Genomic DNA, 25,138 nt, shown 5'->3' on the forward strand with positions numbered 1-25,138 from the left:
ATGGCATATGAATGTAAGTGATGTGTCCATGGAAGTTACGTATAAAATCGTGTAATTTCACAGCTATGCTGATAGACTAAATACGTGTTGTAATAACTGGGAAAATGGTGCATTTTAAATAATGATAACAATATTCGTCTCGTGTGAAACGCTAATAAGCCTGGTTGTGTTTAAAGACAAAATCGTTAATCACTTTACGTTGCTGAGAGTTTTACCTAAGCGTTTGTACCGCTCTGAAGGTACGCGAGTTTCTAAATTAAAACCAGTTTCTCGCGTCGTCAGCAGGTGGCACTGTGACATCAACGGCCTTCGGTCATGTTTGTGGCTGTACGTAGACATGACATTGATACTGCTTGGGGGTTTTGTTCTATCCTTTCGTTTCAGACTGCCTGCAAAACTAAATATCAAACTGTCTGAATTTTGTGCAAATTGTAGCATTTCTCGCTCCAAATTGGCATAGTTAGAAACTGTATAAAAGTCGATTAATACTAATTAGAGCATTATTTCTTATAGTGAGTCCACAATAAGAAATGTAGTAGCAGGGTTGGTTTTGTTGTTTGTGAGGTTTTTTTCTCCTTCTGTTAAATGCAGAGCTACAGGTTGGTTTATTTTGCTTTGAGGATTATTCATTTTGATCTGGGGTTTAACTGAATTGATATTAAATGAACCTTATTGTTGAAGACTGGTATGATTAACCTACAGTAGACAGAACTCACACATCAGCTTCTTGTTTGTATGATCACATGAACTTTTTAATTTCATAGCTGATGTTTTTGAGTAAGAAGTACGATTACTGTTTCTTACGAGGTTTTTACAGGGGACAGATCTGTGAAATGTATATACCAGGTGGGCTTGTGAGCCCTTAGTGTCTCTTCTTTCCTTCTCATTTCAGACCAGGGGAAGATGCTTTTTCTTCTTAACATTCTCTCCCAGCACTCTGAATTAGAGATTTATTTGCAACGAAAAATCAATTAGTCCTAAATTTATTCATGGATTTCAGGTCCAGCGATCAATGCAAGTCCACTCAGTGGGCTCAAGGGGACCCAGTTCATCCCAGTTAATGTGTCTGAAGGGGAATTACCATTGATGCTGTTTTTTTCCCTTTAGGTCAGAGATCAGACCTTGCTGTCACAGACTGCGGCAACCAGGAATGACTTCACCCTGCAGCTACCCAAACTGCACCTAGAGACCTTTGCAGTGGAAGGGCTGAAGGGCAGGCCAGAGGTTGCAGCATTTCAGGTTAGAGTCTAAAATAATCCTGTTTCTTTTTTTCCTTTTTTGCATCTGAGATAGAACAAGAAGCTAGACTGCACTGAATGTGTGGAGAACAAAAAGCTTCAAAACTATTGCAGGCAACAGTTGAAAGAGAAATAATTTCCATATATACTCTTGAATACGGTTATTTCTGAGATGATGTGAACTTTTAATTTTGCAGTTATAATGTTAAATAACTGATGGGCAATATAACTATGGAAAAATGCAAATGTTTTATTTGAAAATTAATATCACTCTATTGCGCCCACTTCCCCCCCCCCCCCCCCAATTTAAGCAAGATAAGTAAAACGTGAAAAAAAAAAAAGACAAGATTTTTATGCTGCTTCTTGGTCAGTATCAGATTTTTCCATATTACAGTTTTGGAAAAAATAGTGATTTTTGAGCTTTCCTAATTTAAAAGAAATGGCTATTTGGAATAGTTAAATACAGAGGCTGTTTTGTTCATGTAGGTTTAAACACTAGTTTGTTTCAAACTACTAATTTCGATAGGAGGAAACAATGGGGAAAAAAGAGAAATGAACTGAAAATGTACATATTTTCAGCTCTGAAAATGGATTCTACACAATGCTTTTGCATTTTTAAGTTTGTTACGTCCTCTTATACACAAACTATCCTTAGTCTTTATAGCTGTGCAGAATGACTTCATTCTTGTGATGCATTATTGCTAAAGGCAGAACATTCTGTTTTCTCAATGAGAGAATGAAAGGCAGAATGAGTACATCTTTCATTGTGCTCTTCTATGTGAATCAGAGACAGGAAAGCTAGTCATGTAAAGTGCAAGGAAGTCAGACAATGCAAGTATTGCACAGTGTGTGTACATTTCTGTAGTAATCCTTTTATTGCAGATTTTCTGTTCTAGATGTGGTGTATAATTGCAGGAACAGGGTCACAAAATCAAACATTAAAGAAAGGCAGATTCTAAGCTGGATGTTTCTCACTGTTGCCCTCTTGCATGCATGCATTTCAATATGATAAAGATATAAATTATGTGTGTATTGTTGTGTTTCTATAATAAAGTAGTAACACCTGAGATTCCCATGAACTTTAGTTAACACAGCAGTACGTGTCTAGCAGAGGGTACAGTTGCAGATGTTTCCCCAGTGCAGTTATGATCACTTTTAAGGCTGTACAAAAGGTTCTACAGGTGGCATCTTTTCAAAGAACCTGTCATGGAAATCACCACCTTTTAAATACTGCTCTTCTAATTTGGTGGCCTATGAAGTCATAGCTGCCTTTTTTTTTTTTTTTTTTTTTTGGTCCCATCCCAACTCCTGTTCTTTTTTGATCTCGTAGTGATTATAGAAGCATTTCTTTATTTCTAAGAAGAGGAAGAGAAACGGAAGGATAAGAAGTTGCATTTTGCATTTGTATAGAGTGCTTGTGGTGTAACACGTAGCAATGTATGTGCTGGGTAGCTTCCTGGTGGTATGGTATTGTAAACATACCTTTTGTTCACTGGACAGGTCCAGTTACATATGGTTACGCTGTACATACACAACATCAGTGGTTCACAATCTATCTCACTGTGCAGTTCCCTTTCCCTGTCCTTTTCTCTTGTTACAAAGTGCCTGTTTGATAACTTTCTAAGTACGTTACAGAGATTTTATTATAAAATTTCCCTTTGACAGCTAGGAGTCAGCTAATTGATTTTAATTTCACTGTATGCAAAAGTGTATTAAGGGCAATCCTGCAAACTTTGATGAGGTAAGTGGTTAGTAATCACTTTATGGACGCTTCTTATTAAAACCGGTGGAATTGTTTGTATCCATGGTCTCTACAACTGCTACTACTACATGTATTTCATAGTCTGTGACAAGTACATTTCAGTTAAAGGTCTTATTATCTGCAAATGTTAGACATAAGGAGTTTTTTCCAAGTCTATATTTTTTGATATTTGATGGTTTCTTTTTAAAAAGAAAAAACAAGATCCTAAATTAGACAGTATGGTAGGATTGAAGCATTGCCTATCAGAACTGTTGAGTACTTACAGAAGATTGCGTTGTTTTATTTTTATTTTTAATGCATCCACTTTGTAGTAGGTGGCTGGAATTGGTATTTAATAATAATTTTATATCCATTGGTTCAGTATGTATCACTTTTTCATCATATGAGAGGAAGAAAAAGAAACCTAGTATATATACCTATAGTATATATATACATACATATATGTGTATGTAGGTTACAGATGTGTATGTAACCTACACATCTGCGTAGGTTATCTTTCTTCCAATTTTTTAGAAAGCAAGTGGCTCTTAAGGGCATTTTGAATGAAATCTGCTATCTTTAATTTACTTGATGGGCTGAGCAGCATTAGTGATCTATATTCCTTTTCACGGGGGATACAGGGAGTCTTGGAATTTTTAAATTGCTGTTATTTCTATATGAATGTTTCTTGGGAAAAATAGGCTTTCTTTATAGGAGACAAGTGCAAAAAAGATTGGCATAATGAACCTAAATTGTTTGACTGTGAACTAAGCTATCAGAGATTTGCTTTTTTGTGGCACTTAATTAATTACCTTGTAAAACCAGAAGGTTGTTTTTTCTAGCAAATGGATCCAACATTCCAAATACCATGAATGTTTACAGGGCTGATCAAACAAACATGCAAATAAAACCCCTGCCATTTCCAAATGAAATAATTATTAAGCTGTATAGGAAATGGTGTGCATCTTTTAAAGAACATGTTGTATACTCTAGTGATAGACCTTTAGCTGATGAGATTAAATATTTGGGACACAAAGTTCTGTGTATCTTCTCCAAAGCCTGAGCTTTATGTAATGGCTCTTGCATTGCAACGTTGCAACTATCTACTAGATAGAAATGTCCTTGCTCTGAGTGTCTTCTAAAGCCCAATGCAAGTAGTGAAAGTATGACTTAATTTGTAGAAATTTGTTAAATTCTTGGAAACTGTAATAAAAATTACCAGAATAGTTTGAAAATGTCACTTGAGATGGATAAGTAATGAAAAAATGCAATATCATGAAAAGTAAAATGGTATGATTACTATAGCTTTGAAATACTCTCCTGGTATTTAATTGCTGTGAAGGATGTTATGTCACAAAGTTGTACTGTTTGTTACTTAGTTAAGTTTGAAAGTGGAACATATAGTGTTATTTTCACGCACATGAAACATAGGAGAACACCATTTAGGGTGTGCTCTTCTGGCCATTCATGAATGTTCCCACTGAAGACGAAAAGTAGAACCGTATGTGAAGCCTTCAATAAATACAGGCTATAAGGTGAAAAAGAGCAACCGAAATAACGGGATTCCTAATTCTAGTAGTCTTGCTTGGCAGATCACTATTTAAAATAACCAGTAAAGGTTATAAATTCTTTATAAAATACAAAATTGAATTGTGCTACACCTTTAGGAAGAGGATAATATTCCCTTAACTCTCTTCCTTCTGAAAGAGGTTATTGGCTCACAGAAAAAGTGGTCATTCAGAGGATTCACTCTGAATTATCTCAAGTACTTTTACATCAAATATGTGATTAATACTCATGGCAAGCAATTTGACCTAAAAAACAATGCATAAACTCCCCATCTAAACCAGTTATGGTTTAAATGTTCATGTATAAATAATTAAGCATGGGTATACTCTCACAATAGTTTTTTTTCTATTTGGAGATGTAGACACAGAAAGAACTGGTATGAAAGAAACTTCTTGAAGTAAATTTAGATACCTCAGACTAGTTTTGCAATAGCAATAGGATGTGTAATGTATACTTGGTGTATAAGTGCTTCATTACCAAACAGGGAAAGGCTAACAAAATAAAAAGTGCTTTTGCCCTGTGTACTTAGGTTAGGCTCTGTATCTACTGTTGCAGGTTGGTTTTACAGGTGATACAGGAGCTGTTTAAACAGAGGAGCACTGCCTTTATGGAGGATGCCCCCATGTGTTCTAATACACAAAAGTAACAGATGTATGTCAGTCATAGTGGCAACAAGAAACTAGCAGTGGCTGTCAGAATCACATCCGCTGTGTGTCCGAAAAACACACATTTGGCTGTGTGATCAGACAGCCACTGATGTTCACACATGGTAGCTGCCTGCAAATGTGCAATTAGGAAAAGAGCAATAATTTTGTGTGTCATGTGAACTATCTTGACCTCTGTCTTCAAAGTCTCCATTTGTGTATTTTATTAATTGGCCTTCTTTATTTGTGGTGGTTGCTTTTCGTCAGTATTTGGCAAACTTTGAGCCTTCTCCTCCTCTAATATCTGGTTGCTAAAGGATATGATGTGGCTTCTGGATGTTGGTTTGGAAGAGAACTGATATTCACAGATGAATTTGTGTTGCTGTTTTACAGGATTTATATAAATTACAGAATCCAAATGGGCAAGTTTTGTGAGTGACTTTAATGAGGATGTGAATATTTAATGCGTTTATGTGGTGTACGAAAAAGCAGACGTGAGGATGAGACAATAAGCAGGCTTCTGGTGTAAAAGGGGTGCACATACATGTACCTGCGTTTGTGGGTCTTGGGAGAAAGCATTTCTTTGTGTGCCGCCCTTCACCTGAAATGTAAGATTGATATGTATATTAAGAACATTTTAGTTTGTTATAACTAAGGACTTGAGTAGGTAAATCTGTATTTTTCATTACAAAGCTCTCCCTTGATTTTGAAAGATACTATGCACATGTGATGTGCTTTCTGTCCTCCAGGTGGGTTTGAGATGGGTAAGTTTTCACTTCGTCTTGCCTGTCTTTCTCTGTCTCCCCTTCTTTTTGTTTCCTTCCCTGCCACATGCTGCCATTCTCTGCTGCAAGCTGTCTGTCCTTGTGTCCTGTGTGCACAGTCTCCACTCCAAGTGTGCTCTCTGCCACACACTTGCTCGCTGCTGTGCACACACTGCCGTACGTGCACCCACTCTCTGCTGCTCTGGCTCTCCCTGCTGTGCCTGCTCTCTCTACTGTACATACGCTTGTGCTTTCACTCAGTCCATCTCTGCCTGCTGCTCTGCCTCGGTCTCTCTCGCGGTCTCTCTCCCTCTCTCCTGCTCCCTGTACCTGTCTTTCCCACTCTGGCTTTGTCTCGCTTGCTCTGTCTATCTCTGTCTTTCTGTCCGCACTGTCCCTCTGCCCCTGGCTCTCTCCCTCGCTCTCTGCCTCTCCCTCCTACCCCCCATCTTATGCTCCCTCTGTCTTGCTCTCTGTCTTCAGCATGTGTCCATCTGTTCATGCAGGTTTAGGAAGTCCACATGGGATTTATGTGTACTTCTTTGCATTTCTCAGGTGTTTTGAGGCAATTTGAAATGAAAAGTGCAGTAATAACATAAAGGCTTATAGTGGTGGTAGTAATAGAGTCAAGTACTGACGTATCTTCAGTGTTAGTGAATAATCATTATAAATTTATGAAGGAGTAGGTTCTCACCATTTATTTTATGTAAATTATGTATTCATGTATGATTTAGTCATGCATTATCTGATTGTGTCATAAGTCCACTTTTTCTAATTTATTAGGCAAACATAAATGTAGTTTAAAATGTTAGGATCTTCTTAATTTGTATTTATCTTCACTTGTTCATTAATTTAAGATTTATGCTTGATAGATTAGAAGGTATGCATAATTCTGCTGATAATTTTTCTCAAAATAATAAACACTTTCTCGTTCCCATATTTACTTGTCAATAAAAAAAGTTCTTACCAAATTGAGGAAGCAAGTGATTTCAAAGGTAACATTATAATTCTGTCATCAGATTTTATCCTCTGCATAGGGCAAGACTTTCAAACATAAATCACTTCCAGTATGAGGACTTAATGGGATGAATTAATCGTGGAGCAGCTGCTTGGAAACTAAATTATTAGTGTTTTAAATCTTGTACTTCGGTTTTGGAGCCTTTTTCTTTTTTTTTTAATGGCATGGCTGTTAAAAGAACAAATAATTGTTGTTTTTTTTCTCTTAATACTTATGAAAGGAGAAACCTTTTTAAGAGTGTCTTGAAGATAGTGCATTTATATGTATGTGCACCCAACATGCACACCCTTCCAGTCTTTTCTTTTTACTTCCACCATTTCACCCACAGAAGGAACTATTCATTACAGAACGCTGCCTCCTCTGGAATCAGACTGCTGCTTCTTGTTGGGTAAAATGGTCTTCATTCTGTAGGAGTTCAACAGATGCTATCAACAGCACCTGGGCTGTGCCCTTCCCCCCCCACCCCCTTTTCTTCTCCTTTCTAAAAGGACTAATTTCCAATTTCCTACATCGTGTCAAAGCATGCTGCTTCTGGGCTGACCATGAGCCTGCCTTCCAATACACTGTTTAAAAGAGGGAAGTGATTCTTTATTAATATAGTGATATTTTGCACTTGCACCTTGAGTAAAAATACTCATAAATAAGTAAAGAGTTTTAAACTCATTAGAGTGCGATGACACTTCTTGCAATGTTGACCTTTTGCAAACTTCAATTTGTCAAAAAATAAAGTTGGTGCAGGGCTTAAGAAACAATAATTAACAACTAAGTAAAATCTGAATAACCAGATTGAAGAGACATAACATAGAGAACTAATTTAAACTACTTGAACGTGTTCAGCTGGTATCTGGAGTCACGTCTCCAGATAGGTTGTATCATGATGATAAGTATTTAGAAGTCATTTAGCATAATTTATTTTAACTATTAAGTCCTTAAAAACATGATATTAATGTATGTTAGCAAACCACAATTTAAAGCATAAAAAGTGAGGCATCTTCAGAATGCCAGCGGTGCTGGAAATTTGCCTTTTATAATCTGATTTCACACTCCGTCTCCTTTCTGTGGGTTAAGTATGTTACCAACTTCCTCTCCTCTTGGCAGCACTTCTTTTAGCAGTCTTCTGCTCCCTGACCTCTATGGGCTTTTTATTGCTCTCTCTACTTTCCTCATTTTCCCCCTCCTTGTCATTAGCCCCTTTGCCTCACTTTCTCAGGCACCCTTACACTTTTTATTTCTTCCCTTGTCTTTCTTCATTCTAATAAATGAATAGAAACTGTATGAAGAACCCTTCTCAGAAGGCCTTGTAGTTAGCTGGTACACTGATTGCACCCCAAGCCTATTAAGTCTTTGGCACTATGGGACTGTAAATATCAAAGTCAGTATCTGTAACCACCAATTAATCAATTACTGAAAGCTGTCCCATTATGTCTGTGAAACTACTAGCTCTTGTCCAGCCTCTTTCATAAGTTTTATTAGTTCTGTAAAAGCTTTCAGTTAAGACCTGCTGCTGATTATCTTGAATGCCTAAGTTAGCATATAATCATTTAGACTTTCAGTAACGTTTCTTAATGGAAAATTTTCTTTCTTGACCCTATTAAGCAATTGTGTAACTATCTGCCTTTGTCCACTTAGACTTTCTCGTACATTTATATCTGTTGCATGTGGGTAATCTCTTAGGAATGATCTGTCCTGATATGCAAGAAAGCTCTATAAGAACTGTGTAAAATATAATCTTAATTCACCAAGTTTGTTTATTTAGTTTTGTTTCTGCTTGTAATCATAGAATCTTTGGGTTGGAAGAAAACTTAAAGGTCATATAGTCCAACCCCCCTGCAATGAGCAGGGGTGTAAGCCTGGGATGTTTTTTTTTTCCCAGCTGGTTACCAGGTTGCTGCATCTTACAGCATAAGCACCCAACAGGAAGCATCTTTACTGGCTTGTAGTCACTATTCTTTTATGACAAAAATTACTGTAGAGACATGATGATCTCATTATGTACCCCAAACTCCCTCAGTGAATAAAGGCAGACTCCTAAATGCTATAACTACAAAAATAAAGCATCATTCAATAACAGAAAATAACAAATACAGTTTTCACAGCACCTTGGTTGTTAGGCAATTTTTCTTACTTCAGAAATTCTATCTTTCAGAACTGCATGGGATTATCTGTGTGCAGTACCTTCAGAAAAGGAGTAATTTTACCAAATAACCACTGCGTAGCTTGGTTGTGACTATTGTTTGATGGTCTGCAGTGTGTACTGTTGTAACACAGATAAGCCCTTTCAGAAGCATAGCTGTTAAACTGTTGATAGTTATGTGGGTTACAAAATGAGTTCATGAAGTGAATACCGTCAAAGATTAGGAATTGTCTGGAGTCTTACTTTTTTGTACTGGTTCTTTCAATTTCAAAAACCAAGAAGAAATGCTGAGCAAGTGCATCTAAGCAATAGGAGTTAATGAGGCAATAGACTTTATTACCCAAATATCTTAGTAGCAGAAACAAAATCAAACTATTTTCTATTCTTAATTACATTTAAACTAAAAAAAGAAAATTATTCAAATGCTGAATCTTTTGTTTGGTCTTTTTTCACTTAACTGATTAGTATTCCATTATTACAAAACATATCTCTATCTGTTGGTTATTCTTATCAATAGCTTACAGAGCAAGAAAAAATATCAATTAATGCAAAATAAAACTAATATATTAGTGCAAGAATTTTGTAGTGGAATCAGGAGAGACATTTCTGCCCAGATACTGCATTTGATGGGCCTTGTACTTAAAGACCTGGAATAGGAAGGGTTATCTACAACTTGAGCGAGTTTATTATGGCTTAGTGATTTGCTGATTGATTTCATTTGCTGTCAGTTAAGGCTCTCTTAATGTCAGCTTTCTTTGCATAATGCCTTGAAATAAAGACTGATGAAGTTTTTCAGATTGATGCCACTTACATAAACTGACCCTGATTTGCCCTTCTGCATGACAATATAAGTGACAGCAGTTAGACGAAAATATAGCAATGAATATGCAACTTAAGGATTAAGAAAAACACAATAAACCTTTCAGAATATAAAACTAGGCTTAAAAAAACCAGGCTGTTCTGTTAATTCCACAGTTGCTCTATATTGAAGAAATAGACTGGCATAGCATCCCAAATGGTATACCACTGAAGTGAAATTCAAAGAGGACAAGTTTTGAAAGGTTTTAAAACGCTAACCTGTTTTTCACCAGATTCTACCACTTTGCCACTAAATAATTTCTGATTTTTTGGGGGGCAAGCGGCAGGAGGGAGTATGTAAATTGTGGCTCATAAATTAATTTATGTTGTTACCTGCAAAGTTTCCTTTTTACATTTTTGGCTTGCAGGAATCATAATGAACTACTTTGAAGCTGTAGTCTTGATTTTTCAGTTACTGAATTGATTGATGGTCTAGTGATATGTGCTGCTAGAATCCTAAGGTCATGAGTTCCAGCACTTATACTGGACTGTGAAAGGCATAAATTCTTAGGATTGAAAAGGTCTATTGCTGTAGTTGTGGCAGGACAAATATGCTTGGAAAAGGGCAGTTGTTTTTAACAAATACTTGTCCATTGCAGTACCCAATTTCATTATAGTTGTCTTTAACTCTCCCTTCATGAGGGTCTCTCCCTTCATGAGGGTCTCTTCCCTCATTACTTCTTTGCTAGAAGTAAAAAGGTGGTAAGGTGCTAAAGGTGGGGAGAAAATGGAGAGGGCCGGAGAGTGCTAAAGTAATGGAAAGAAGGTGGATGTGGAATTGTTTTGTAAATCTGAATAATAGGGGCACATAGCCTGCATGTTGGCAAGTTTACCTGCAAAGGATTGAGTCTTTCATGGCTTTTAAAAAGATAATATCCATGGAAAGAACACCATTTGTTTATCCTCCTGGAACACTGGTAGAACTTATACTTGGATTCCTTTGGAATGCTTCCACATCATGATCTTTTTGACAAAAGTGCAGTTCTAAAGTAACAGTCAGGAGGAGACAATCATCCATTCCACCTGTGAGGCAAACTTGCAATGCCTGTTTAATGCATGAAGACTATATTTTAATTCTGACGACTTTCTGTTTGGACGCAGGTTGTGTGTTCTTTTCAAATACCAGCACTCTTTTGTAGGTCCTCCTCTTCCAGATTTTTTTTTTCTGATTTCTTTTTCCAGATAAACTTTTTTATACATTACTTTAATATTGTGCAAGCTAAAGATTACAAGTTGAAGTTTGAATTCTGAAGTTTTCACAAATACTTGCAAAGAACTGTGTTCTGAACAGTGAGTCTCCTACACGTCAAAACGTGATGTTTGTCTGTACATTGGCAAAGGTCACTATCCTAGATGCTTGATTTGTTCTGCATGTATTCCATGTGAGACTTACTGCAAATTTTACTCCTTTTGGAAATAGACTGTGGGACTGAGTAAACATTTAATGCCTAGAGGGCACATAGAATAGCAGTAAATCTGGTTGTCCCTGCTTAAAAACAGGTTGGATGAAAGCAAGTAAAAAAAAAGAAAGAAGTATAAGAAATAGGGCTAAAATGTCTCCAGAATTTCTTCCAACCTCCACCATTTTAGTTCAAGGACCTCCTGAAACAAAATTCCTATTTTTGTATTCAACAGTCATTTATTGTCCCATTGCTTTTTGAAGCCATGTGAAGTTAAGCATTCACATGACTTGTGGAAGGGACTTTCACAGCTTAACTACAACACTTTCTGAAAAACTATTTTCTGTGTTTGTTTTGAAAATGGTTTCTGCTACTTCATCTAATGTTAATAATGGTAATAAATATTCCCAGTTTACCTTCTTTGTACTAGTCATGCATTGGTATCATCTGTCATAATCATCTCCCATTCTCTGCCACTCCCATCAGTAGCTGTTTCTTTCCAGGTTACTTTCCTCATTTCAGAACTACAAAAAGGTGAAAAACAGTAGCAATCATGTATGTTCTCTAAATTTGGTAAGCTATGGAGGTGATTTCTCCATGGGCACAATTGATCATAAATGGCCTAACTGCAAGTAGTGGTCCAGCTCTGAAAAATGCATAAAGAAGTAGTAATCAATTAACGTCAGAGGTAATTGGAAAATGCTGTCTTCTAAGGTGTTTATAAGTTAGGATAGCCTGGGATCCTTGGATAAGAACCAGCTGTTTTTGTTGATCCACCATTAGGGTCACCACTCAAGCACATGATGTTGCACTGCCTACAGTCATTACGAAATCCAGTAAAAAAGAAAGACTAGAAAGGGCGTTCTCAGGCTAGTTACAGTACCCTGTGATATGGTGTATTTTACTTCTGATCCTATTGCTGAATGATATTTTATGCTTTTTAGGCAAAGTCATCTCACCAGTGCCTATCCTCCCTAGTTTTCTCCTTTCAATATTGCTATAGGCATCCAGTTGTATAAACAGAATTCAGAAAGTCACTTTATCTCTTGCGCTTCTAAGGAATTGGATCAAGTCATTAACTGTTGCCCAGACAGGTGAATGGATCATAACAGCCAGTTCCTTACTTGCCAGGCCCCAACCTAATAATTCAAATCCTACTCTGCAATCTGATGATGTTTCCATTTAATGAAAAGACACTTGGTGCATTTGTGAAAACAAAGCAGAAAATCAGTGTCTTCCAAAATATTATCTAAAAAAGCTCATCAGGTAACAACACATCTTTGAATTGTTGGTCTGAATGAGGACAACCACAGCAACAGACAGTGAGAATGGTCTTTGCATGTAAACATTGGCCTATAAAAATCTGCATTTCCTTAATTTTGTTAGTGGTAATTTGCTTGCATGGTCCAGAGATGTTTCTGAGTAGTCAAGGCTGCAGGTAGGTCGTTTGCTATAAAACTCTCAGAATGCTTTATACCTGATCATAGCAACAAACACATTGGTCTTAATTTATCAGTTTCCAGAAGATCAATGTTGTTTTTGAAGCTGTTACATTTTGTAATAATTTTCATGGTAATTGTTGTTAAGGCCATCCACTGTCGTTTCTAGTATAAGCACTTTCTCTTCAGTCTGTTGTCAATTTCAATGCTCCCTTTTCAATTTTCTTGTAGGAAGTCATGTCATTACCTCTTGTAGAGTATCTAGCCTTTTATTTAGAGCTCATTCCCTTGGGCTATCCTCTGAGACCTACAGGGTAAAGTAATTGTTATTGAAGTGAAGGGGATAGAGTTAGGCCCCGTGTGTGGCACTGAGTCAGCTTTCGTTGGGGAAAAAAAGAACTTTTAAGAGAACTGACCTGCTTTTTGGCACATTTAAATTGTGCATGCCACGCTTGAATGGAACCCAACAAAAAGTTTAGTGTCGAAATGAGATACGAGGAGAATAGAATATTAAAGAAGTGCCAAACAGCTGCAAAAGTGCAATTTTGCTGAATGCTGTTTCCCTTGAGATTTTTTTCTGATGCCTGAGAAGCTGCTGTATTTACATCCTCCACTGATGTTGCCACTAGACATTTTGGACTATGGGTCAAGGCAGCCAGAATGGGTTTTCAAATGCTAAAATGTATGTGGGAAATGAATTTAAACCTTTCTTCTCCAAATATAGCTCTCTTAAATCTGTAATAAGTATCCTGAAATCTTGCTTCTGAAAACAAACAGTAATTGGTGTATGTTTTGTTTTCTTGACTCCTCTTAACTAATCTTACTTATGTCAGTTTGAAGCAAGGCTGTAATGACAGGCATTCTATAGGTTATCCATTAAGCATGCAGAACTCCACTCTGTGGAGTTTTGTTTTCACACCAGTTGCTTTTGCCTGAACTGCACTTAAGCCAAATTTTGTACCGTAAATTAAATTCTCAGTCTTTTCAGATTCCCATCAAAGCACTTCGTTATGCTAGAGTTAATCTTTCATTCTTATGAAGCCCACTCATTATTCCTTCCCTTGTTCTTTTTCACCTTTTTGTGTTGCCCTCAGGTAAATTTACTGTCTGCTAACATTCTTTTTAGTTGAAGAATTTCCTGAAGTCAATTTCCTAACAGTCAAATGTTAATTTTGACATTGTTGTACCTTTTTTTTTTTAAAAAAAAAAAAAAAAAGCACATTGTGTAAAGTAGATGGTCTTGTTGTTCTGGCTTCTGCATCTGATGTTACAATCTCAATGCTTCTATTGTCAGGCTGTTAGTCTGCTCGGCTGTGGTGAAACACCACCTGGAGTACTGCATCCAGCTCTGGAGCACTCGGCACAGGAAGGACATGGACCTGATGGAGAGGGTCCAAAGGAGACCACAAAAATGATCAGAGGGATGGAGCACCTCTCCTGTAAGGACAGGCTGAGAGAGTTGAGGTTGTTGAGCCTGAAGAGAAGGTTCCAGGGAGACCTTATTGCAGCCTTCCTGTACTTAAAGGGGGCTTTGAAAGATGAGGACAGACTTTTTAGGAGGGCCTGCTGCGAAAGGACAAGGGGTAATGGTTTTAAACTAAAAGAGCGTAGATTTAGACCAGATATAAGGAAGAACTTTTTCACAATGAGGGTGAAACACGGGCACAGGTTTCCCAGAGAGATGATGTCCCATCCCTGGAAACATTCAAAGTCAGGTTGGATGGGGCTCTGAGCAGCCTGATCTAGTTGAAGACGTCCCTGCTCATTGCAGGGGGTTGGAATAGATGACCTTAAAAGGTCCCTTCCAACTCAAAGTATTCTATGATTCTGTAATTCAAAAGCTATCCTAAAGCATCTATAGCACTGTGCACCTTAAAATTACTGGTTCTAGAAATGGTGTACAGAACAAGGAAATGACTGGTTATTCAAAAGTACGTGGAGGGAATAGTAGAAAAAATTGTTTATACATGTCCTCTGGAGGGCTGTTTTTAATGTTAAGTGTTCTCAGTCCTTTTAAAGGTTAATCTGGAGGAAGCAAGCACAGCTTAAATTTTGCTGTGCAGTTCACAGGTTTGTAACTTACAAACAGCATCAGATTAGTTTGTCTCATTTTTACTTTCTACTTAAGCTTCAGGTCGGTGAAACTGAGAAACCTAAGCCAGAAATTTTTATGCATACCCTCGTATTGCAGATGAGACATCTTTGAACAAGTCAGAAGGCCATTCTTTCTTATGGCTGCTCTGAAATAGGTCTCATCTGTTAATGTCACTTTAGCAAAAACTTTTCATTTTTGTTGAATTTTATATATGTTCTCTTTGTTGCGTTAAGAGGCAGAGCAATTTGGCAGAAACTAAACCCCCTTGCTTTCCAGTCGATCCTCAGATATCAGAGGGACTGGGGGTGGCTGAGCTTAGGTTCTGAGTGATGCCCAAAGTCAGCGTTAGTAGTCCGGTCGCGCCCAACACCTTCATTGGGTCTGGATGCACTACTAACATCACACTACCTGCTCAGCCGGACACCTCCTGAACTAACATGGCCGCGCTCAGAGGTACGGTCACGTTCAGGGACAACACACACGGCTGAGTCAATCAATAGTGCGATTTATTGAAGCAACAGATACACAGGTTCTTTGGATTGCCAGTGATAAATTCACTGTCTGCAAAGCACGTGCAAATACCAAAAATATGAGTGACACTACTTGGCTATAAACACGTTAAAAGATATGAAGTGACTCTATAGAGATTTCTGAGTTTCCCGGGGAGGCACTTGGTATGACCAAGTGTTCGAATCTTACCCAACGGCGTCCCGATGCGGGGGAAGAGAGGCTCAGCCCGTCGACTGATCCCAGAAGTTAGAGTAGTACGCGACGATGGTATCTTCCCTAACATCCAGCTCTTAAAACACTATTGTATAGTGTTTTACCTTGCAGGTGGAGCTTGAGTGACTCTAGTCATACATACCTTTATCAGGATTGGTGCAGAATTCTCTCGCTTCGCGTTTAAAGGTACAGACTAGGAAAAATTCAGTGCGCACACTCATTGAGGAGGGGTCGCACCTTGGGAGGGTGGTAACTTTTGAGAGGGGTGTGCGTTTTAGTATTATAATGATATTATAATTAGCAAAGTTCACTCTAAGTACAGCACTTCATTAAAGTTGGCAGGTCCTTGGCCCAGGACATTGTAAGCACAGCTTATCAATGTACATCCTGTGCATCCCTAAACTCCCCTGTTCACAGAGCATGGCCGCGAGGTCTCCACTCCGCTCCACCCTCCATGTAATCTCTCCCAGAGTCAGCACACCTGGCGCCCCTGATGTTGCCAACACCCAAGGCTGTTCAGGGAGTCTCCATGTCACAGACCTGTTGTACATGAGTGCTACGTTCCACCTGGTTTCAAGGCTGTTCTTAGAGGGTAAATTTCCAAAGTACCCCTCAGCGATTACTCCACACTCTTTTATCTGTTTATGTCCTTATCTATGTATATTCAGCATATTGAAGCATTGGTAGATGGCTATGCACACACATGGTTTTGCAACATTCCTGTCTTCTGGCGTTGTTTTGACAAGTTGGGGAGGCAGGCAAAACAGCCAGGTGTACAATGCTCAGAATCTTCAGAGTCCTGTTTTCTAAATAAATAACAATCTGAAATTTAAAATACCGTGTTCCTTTATCATGTGAATAGCACTTTCAAAATTTTTCAAAATTTTCTGATTTGCTTTGAATTCAAAGATAGTTCAAATGCTCATAGGGATTTTCCAGATGGGAATACTGTGTTAAATGCATAAATATCCATAAAAAAAGATCCTTAGAGGTACTTAGGCTTAAAATAACTTGTCCATTGAAAGTTATATTTGAAAGTCGGACTTAGGCACTCTTGCAAATTTTGTGCCTAGTCCTGCACCTTCAGCGTAAAAACATCCTTTCTGCATGCCAACCTTATGAATATATTTTTATCCTGTGAGTTGCAGCCAATTATTCAGGAAGGTCATGCATCATTTTCATGAAGCTGCCTGTGTCTTGACTTAGTGTTGGAGCATGGGTCTTCTCTCACATTGAGACACTTTTGACATAGAAAACACTCCTACCATTGTAATTTGCTTCTGCCATATCAGTAGCACATGATGTAGAACTTCAAATAATAGTGAAATTCTTTATAAAATAAGGTATTGTGTGGAGTAAAAGGAAAGGGAAGAGGTCACTTTAAAAAGCCATTCAGCTGTCTGATTAATTCTTCTTTTTCTTTGATTACTGCAGAGTAATTCTTTACAATTTCTGCTCTTAAAATTGACAGTCCTATGTAAATTTCAACTGTTATTAACTTGCATCTTGTTCCATCCTTAGGAAGACTTCGTAATCACTGAATTACAGACTGTCTGAGGTTGGAAGGGACCTCTGGAGGTCATCTGGTCCAAGGCCCCTGCTCAAGCAGGGGACCCCTAGAGCCAACAATGTTTAAAATTAGTATTCTTCAGCCCCACTGTTGCTGTGGCCTCCTTGTTTAAGTCTTCTCCCCCCTAACTTTCCTATAATATTCATCTGTCTGAAAAGGTTTTAACTTTTAAAGTGGTCTGAGTTGCAATGATATTGGTTCCTGTAAAGTTCGGAGATCACTACATCTGGCCTTTCTGAACAGAAGTCATTTGCTGGTTTATATTTTTAAAACAATTTTATTTGTAACAGAAGACAAATTTTTATTGTTTCATGTTCTGTTCCCAGTTTGCATGTCACACTATTAACAATATACGCAAAACCAGAAGTGCTCACTTACATGCAGATCCTGCAAATGTGTGTGAATGCCAAATTTTATGGTATAGAACTTAGTAAGAGGGTTGCTAAAGTATCTTACAGCTCTGTATACTTAAAAACAAAAGAAAACAGTCCTTCTAAGCCAGAGAGGAAGAAAATTCTGCAGAACTAGATGTGCCTTGTCTGAAATTCTGTCAACAGACTTTGTTGGTCATGGAGCAGTTTCCAGAGCTGCAGAAATATTTGTGTGTGTAACATGCAAATAGGGATCTAAATTTAAGTGTTGAACTCCTCTAGCGATGTTTTTAATCATTATGTGAGAGATCTTATAACATGCAAGTGATTAGGTTCTGTACCCATTCCACGTGTATCAAGCTTTCTAGTAAGTGGAACTTTCATATTGTGGAAAACAGATCCATGACTCCATCTGTGACTGACATGAGTTACATAAAATCATATGTAAATGAATGCCTTCCAGTGGCACATCTAAAAACCCAAAGTATTCGCCTTCCTCCAGATGGCATTTAGAATAAATGTTCTGCACGCTCATTATCAAGGATTCCACATCACCCACTGGAAGACCCAAAAATACTATTTTTCCTAACCTGGTCCTGAATGAGAGAAATCTAAACCGACCCTGACTCTTTGCGAGGGAATTGGGATATACTGGAAGCAGTGTGTACCTATGAATGCATAAATGCCACCTTCCACACTGGTAATGAATCATTAATAGGTGTGAAATTGTTTCCTTCTGGACTAAAAAAATCTAGATGTCTTAGAAAAAATATTTTCCATGTCTGAAAATAAAAGTTCGTGAATGAATACATTTTTCCTAGATTGAATTTTTTTTAACTCATTAAACAAGAGAACAAATGAAATAGCTGAGTTGAGCAGCAGGGAATTGATAAGCACTGTTTCAGATAACTACATGGGCTTAGAGTGGCCCTGGAGATGTAGTATGAACCTCTGTAGGTTAGTGGCTTCACTAGGTTTGTGGTAGCAGAGGTAAAAGGAAGAAGGTAAGGAATCACCTCTATGCATTCTAATTCAGTGATACCTTTAACTATCATGTGGGAAGTAATCAAAGGAACTCATAAGATTTTCTTCTGTGAGATTTGAGACACAGCTTGTTATGATGCATTGGTATAATCCTGTTTATGAGTCACAGGCCCAGTCCCTGGACATATTTCAACATATGACTAATTTTTAACATATGGGCAGTTGCCATATGAAGTCTCTCAGGCAGTTTTATGTGGGGTGTGAGATATATCCACATTCTTGCTTGGTATTGTTTGTGAAGAGGTGCAGCATTTTAGTCATGTTGAATGTGGGTGAGAAATTTTAAAAACAGGATCAGAGCTGACAGCGGCAGATTTACAGAGCTATGTGAATACACTTTTAGGACTATCACCATAGTATGTAAACCATTTTGGATATTCTTTCTGATGGGAAAAGATATGATGATGTTAATTTACCATTGCTGTTTTCTACCTTTGACAATGAAATAACTTGATTGATTTCAGCTATGTTAACTTTCATTCTGCAAAGCAATAGTGAGAACAAAGAAAGGAAAACAGTAAAAAATCTTTGTGAATACCTATTTGTGGTACTAAGTTTATTTTTGCCTATACCACAGACTTACATGCAGAACGCCAATTTCTTATTATCTGTAATACGTTCTTCCAGTAGAAACCTGCTACAGGTCATTTCAGGAGGGAGAAATATAACTTATGAAATGTGATTAACCAGTTGTAAAGACGACCAGTAATCTCAATGGTGCAACACTATTAAGGGTAGATAAAAAGTTACCAGTACTGCCATATCATTTGTACTCTCTTGCACTGCTAACTTTATTAATCTGATCAATATTACATGGTTGCGACGTTCTTCCACTATATACATGAAAACAGTTGTGTTTCCCCAGCTACATTGTAATCAGATTATTTACTTTCAGAGGTCTGTAAGTTTACTGTGTTTCTTTTGTTTCTGCCAAATTATTATTTTTTTTAACATGGGAGGATTAGTAACTCAATTAACTTTGAAAGTATGAACATCTACCTGAAACTGTGTAGTGGTTCTTTGTAAACAGAAATTGAACTTGCACTGAGTCTTGTATTTAAACATAACGAAAAATGGTATCAGTTGCTCAATGCAATACTGCATGTTTGAAAACAGCTTATCAAAACACCTTCTAATTAGGGTGCAAAGTCATTTGCTTTTCTTTGGTGCTACTAATATTTAAGATTTTAGAAGGAATACAAAGTCCCATGTTAGACCTTTTTAATGTTTAAGTCCTGAGACTGAAATTTTGCCTGGCTTCCCACCTTTATTTGATTTCTCTGATTAATAAAAAGTAGGTCTCCTGTAATGAATTTGGATGTGTGCTGTTTTGTATTTAAGTATAGCCTGCCTGGCACTGATGATTTATTTTACTTTTTAAAGGCCATGATTAGAAGTTTTATGGATGTCTACCAACTTGCAAGTTCCAGAATTGACATGTTAGTGAGAGAAACGGCATCTCATCAGCTTCACACTGCAGCCCTGAAATCCAAGCTCCAAATAGCTTGTCTTCATGAAAGTGAGAGCTTACAACTGGTGAGTCTGATTTTCAAGTAATTTTTGTCATTTGGATGTGGTTTCCTAGCCAGCATCTCCCTTCATGATGCATAGTTTCTGTAGGGAAATACAATAATAATTCATTATAAACATAATAGAGAACAAAACTAGTGGCAACAGAAACCTTTTGAGACATTTTCAGAAGAGAAAGGGAGTGGTAAAATTTAGCACAAGGATTAATTTTACTCCTGTAACTTCTACAAGGACCTGTTCATTGCTACTGTTGCTGGAAAAGTAGGCACTGATTTCTTTGGATTTGGCAGTGCAGTAAACAGTTGAATTTTGGACCTGAAGAATTTAACCATCTAAAGATATGCATGTAAACAAAATGTTTATTAGAAGACATATTTTTTTTAGACAATTATGGTTATGAATAAATCTTCTCACTAAAGTTACAAGGTTAAAATACAGTTTCAGAAATTATTTCTTGTCTAAAATGTTGTTGCCCACAAAGATACTTAGACTTGTTTAAGGCTAATAAGGTGATTCTTCAGATCTGAGATCTTTCTCTAGGGGGATTGCCGAATGCAGATGTGCTTGTGTCACACAGGCAGGAGGCCAGACACATAAACTGTCGTAAATAGCCAAGTATGTCTAGAATGAGACTATGTGAGCTGTGCAACTTCCATACACTCAAGGTATATCTTCTCCATCTTTCTTTACCTTTCCACATAGGATGAAGGAGAAAGCTTTGGAGCTTGGGAGTTTTTTGGTTCTCCTTTCCTTCTTCCTTTCTCTTCTTTTTTTCTTGTGAAGCAAAGGACCGTAAAGAAAATGAGGATTGTTTGTCTGTCTTTTTGACACAGAAGATCTGTAAGAAGCAAGCTGTCACTAATGCAAATGACATAAACACGTTGGCAAATGTACATTCAAAGGCTGTGGGTGTGACTTTGGTTGTTTCCAACAGAATTAAATTAATTTCTTATCTTGCTTCTAAATTGGATCAGCACAATGGGAAATGAGCGCAAATAGAAAATGTATTTATCAGCGCTGAATTTCAATTTTAAGATAATTGTTGACCGAAAGCTTTGGTTTATTTGTGACTGCACAACTAAACTAAACTAAATGAAATTGCTTCACTGAAATTGCTTCTTTTCTCCTCCAACGAGGCTTTCTTTATGTTTTCTGCTAGGTTTACATGTGTCCTGCTGAGCCTGTGCCCAGTGTAATTGGGTTGCTCCTTTGCCTGTTATGATTGTTTTTGTTGTTTAAATCAAGATCACCACTTGTCTACTAAGGATTGGGAAGTCTGCCAAACTTGCCACAGCGAGGTTTGCTTTCATTTGGTTTGAGAGAGCTTCTAGCAAAGATTATGCTAGTCCTGTCTATGAAGGGCTATGCAGTGGCTTGATACGTTACAGTGAAAACAAACTTGTCTCCCGAGCTCTCCAATGCCTGTGATTAAATGCAGTGCTTTTTAAGTAATTTGTGACTGCCTACAGTATCAATGTAAAGATGGTATTTTTTGCATTGTGGTAGGATCTGTTGGCCCTTCTGTACAGCCCTCTGGGGAGAAGAATAGTTTTTCTTTTAAATGCAATTTAATTTGAACCTCAGCGTAGTCTCTAATAGAAAGCATTTTAAATTTTTAATGTAAAGGCAAAAAATTCAGAATGATAGATTTTCAAGTTCCCATGAAAAAAGCATAAGTGATTATGGTATATTTTGTAGTATTTGGGTTTCTGCCAAGCTTGTCCCTAATATTTGCAAAAGTTGCATCAAGCATGACTTCTAGTAACTTCAGGCATCACAGCTTTCTGGAGTCACTTACATTTTAAATTTTCAGCCAGTACTTTTCTGCTCAGATTTTGAGGAAGAAGTTTTGCACTAAATTTCTTTCTGTATTAAAAAAAAAGTAGAACAGATTTTTTTCTTTATTATTTTAAATGAAAGGGAGTAATGACTTTTCTTGAGCATCTATTTGGTATCAGAATTGTACACACTTTGTTGGTTTCAATCCACTGTGTTTAATCACATATCCAGTTCTAGTAACATTGCAGGCAAAACTTTTCATGTAGGAGACAAACACAGCACCTGGACTATATTAATTGCAGGTTTTCATGTGATGTATCCTTGTGTTCCTAGAACAGTAACCTATTCCTCAGTGCTGAAAAGTCTTTAAGGTGTGTACCATGTGTGGACTTCTACCTTGTAGGATTGGGTTTTATCTCACTATGTTGTGGCTGTGTCTTGACTTATATGCTAGTTGCATGATGTTCTCGCCCTCCCAACTGTCCATTGCATCCAAGTTTGGGCCATTCATCAGTATTGATCTTTTCCATGTTCAGAAGGTATTGCTCTCCTAATTAACCTTTTTGTACTGAAATTTGGTAACTATGTCCCCTTTCTTTCTATTCACACCACTTTTTTCTTCTTCTGTTGCTTTGGGTTTTGCTGATAATTGTAAAAATAAAACTGATGCCATAAGGCAACATCAGTGATTCTGACTCCTCATCTTTTATCTAAGACTCTGAAGTGACACCTCCATACTCTAGCCTGCTTCTAGTCCAACCACTTTCCTTCTGGTCAATAGTGTTTAGATTCTGAGATTGCTATGTGTGCTCATACTAATGCTAACAGAGGGGAACAGGAAGGGGTATGATTATGATGGACAGAGGTGAGATGAATGCTGGAAACACTGCTTACAGAGAAGAGAATTATTATGTGGGGTGAAGGAGAGTCAATAGCAGAAAGTAAGTCTCCGTACTCTTCATTAGTGTCCAGCTATCTGTCCATCGTACTCATCTCTGATGACTCTTCCTAGGTGCAGAGAAAGACCCTGTGCATTTTTCATTCTTGCAACTCTTTAAAATTCAGTATGGCCCAAATACAGATTATTTGTTTTCTGCCTAAACCTTTTTTTTCTGTTGTTTCCTACTCCTATATCTCTTTTCTGGTTTGTGGTGGGGTTTTTTGTGTGTGTGTTTGTTTTGTTTTTTAAATTTCTTCTGTTTTTTTCTTTACCAGATGCTTCTGAAATTTCCCTTACATTTCTACAATGTCTTTTATTTCTGTTTTCAAACCACATTTTGTAACAGTCTTTCTTAGCAACCATAACAGTTTCACTTCTGTGCCTTTCCTTGTTTTTTCAAATTTGCTTTCTCTGAAGTGCAAGTATCATAGCCACAATTCTGTCCTCCGTACTTTGCTGCATCTCCACATTAAGGGTCATATCTATAATTGGTAGAGCTAATAATAAGAGTTCAGCTAAGAAGATGTCATTAATATGGCCATATGTAGTCTTGACTATAGGGATGTACGTTGCCAGAGGAGGAACAGAGAAGCCAGCAATCAACCTCTAGCATGAAATAATATGGAGAATTATTTCACTAAGCACTGAACTCAGTACTGGACTGTCACTGCCATTTTCTCCATGAAATTTAGGAAATTGTATTGGTTCCTGTTACATATCTCTGCTTAACGTGCTTAGAAGGTGGGTTTAGTGGAAGTACTTCATTAGTAGTGACTAACTGTACACATGATCTGTATGTAAGCAGAGAAAGTATCAGCTGAACTGTTCTTGTATTTCTTTTTTCCTGCCTATTTCTTGTTGAGCAACATCTAGTAATATAAATATCATGAACTGGACTGTACTTCAAGGTTTTCTATTAAATGAACACTTGCCAGTTAGTTAGAATCCAACAGTACTGGATTCTGCTGCTTGGATCCATTTTACTTCTTCTTCGGATATGTAACTTTATTACTATACTTGCACTTTCAGAGTTGCAGTAATAAGTAGGCTTTGAAGTAAGAGCTTTAAAGTGCTGTACTGTGCAGTAGTATAGTCATAAGCAATTGCTTTGTGGGTGCTGTGGGGCAACAGTGGTATCATATTTGTCACATGGCAAGCATGTGAATCCATGATGTCTGTACTGCCAAAGAGTTTGTTGCTGTAAGCACAGTGTTGTGGGAAGTGGATGCAGTGACACTGTGTTTTTCATCATGACCTGACACATATGAGGAACTGACAGAATTCAATTCATTATAGAATTTCTCCAGAAAGTATTTTTGTAGCTTTCAGGTCTGAGATTTTGTGCCTGATATCAGCACTGCTGTCAGAATTTTAAGAACTTAAAATATCCTAGTATCAGTTTTGGCAAACAAAAGAAGCTGATGTTATACTATAAATGGTCAGGTGTTTCTCTGATCTTGAATGTGCAACTGATCTGGTGGTATCCCTTCCTTTTCCTGCTTTTACTTCAGAATTGAAGGAGAATAGAAAATAATGGGGAAAATACAATCATTTGTAAAGATGATGAAGAGAGAAAAGCTTTTTGTGCACTGGAGAAATGGAAATTTGGGGAGCCAAAATTTAACTGAGCATAACTGAATATAACAGGATAACTTTAACTGAAAGGGGGAGAAGGTGGGTTTCAGATGGGTGAAAGGGGTGAAGTGAAGGTCTGTAAGATGAGCAGAGTTGTCTAACTAACCATGAAAACAACTGTTGTCTTTGGATGCTTCTCCTAACTGGGGTTGAAAATGAAATCACTCATTGCCTTATGTGGCTTTGCGTCATCCTTACTTTTTTTTTCCCCCCAGTTGTGGCTGTGTCTGTCCTTTGTCTTAAAATGCCTAGTGATATCACTTAAGTTCTGAAAATACGGGAATTGTAGGTTTTGGTAAGATGAGAGAAGCAAGTAGAATGACCTTATGCATGAAAAATCCGTATTTATTGTTGAGATGCTAGTAATTGACACATGCTCTCATATTTTTGTGTTGAAGAACTGCATTAAGCAAAATGTATACTTTTCTTTCTACTCAGAGCAGTCAGCTCTTAGTTCTCATGATCTACATGAACCCTGCTCGTGGTGGGGAGAAAGTAAAGCAATGTTTAAAACTCAAACTTACCAGTTAACTACACCACTGACAGTTTCTTCCTACTCAGCCAAGCAGGGCAGTGGCTTTACATGTCGTTCCCTCATACCCTTTGTTTCCTTGTTACCCATTCAGTCTGTGTTTCAAAGCTGAGA

General features: G+C 37.5%; 1 protein-coding gene across 1 annotated transcript in view; it reads left to right on the forward strand.

Annotated features, from left to right (window-relative positions):
• CCDC171 (coiled-coil domain containing 171) overlaps window positions 1-24,485 on the forward strand; it is a gene marked incomplete at both ends in the record, with an annotated part of 130,157 nt that extends 105,672 nt beyond the window's left edge. Inside the window, 4 exon segments of the mRNA XM_082013296.1 lie at window positions 1,108-1,239; window positions 19,992-20,144; window positions 24,369-24,371; window positions 24,375-24,485. Of these exon segments, the coding sequence (XP_081869422.1) occupies window positions 1,108-1,239; window positions 19,992-20,144; window positions 24,369-24,371; window positions 24,375-24,485 (399 nt within the window).
• Between the last annotated feature and the right edge of the window lie 653 nt (window positions 24,486-25,138).

The sequence above is a fragment of the Phaethon aethereus genome, assembly GCF_964289735.1.
Source record: "Phaethon aethereus genome assembly, chromosome: Z".
In the NCBI taxonomy this organism is placed as follows: Eukaryota; Metazoa; Chordata; class Aves; order Phaethontiformes; family Phaethontidae; genus Phaethon; species Phaethon aethereus.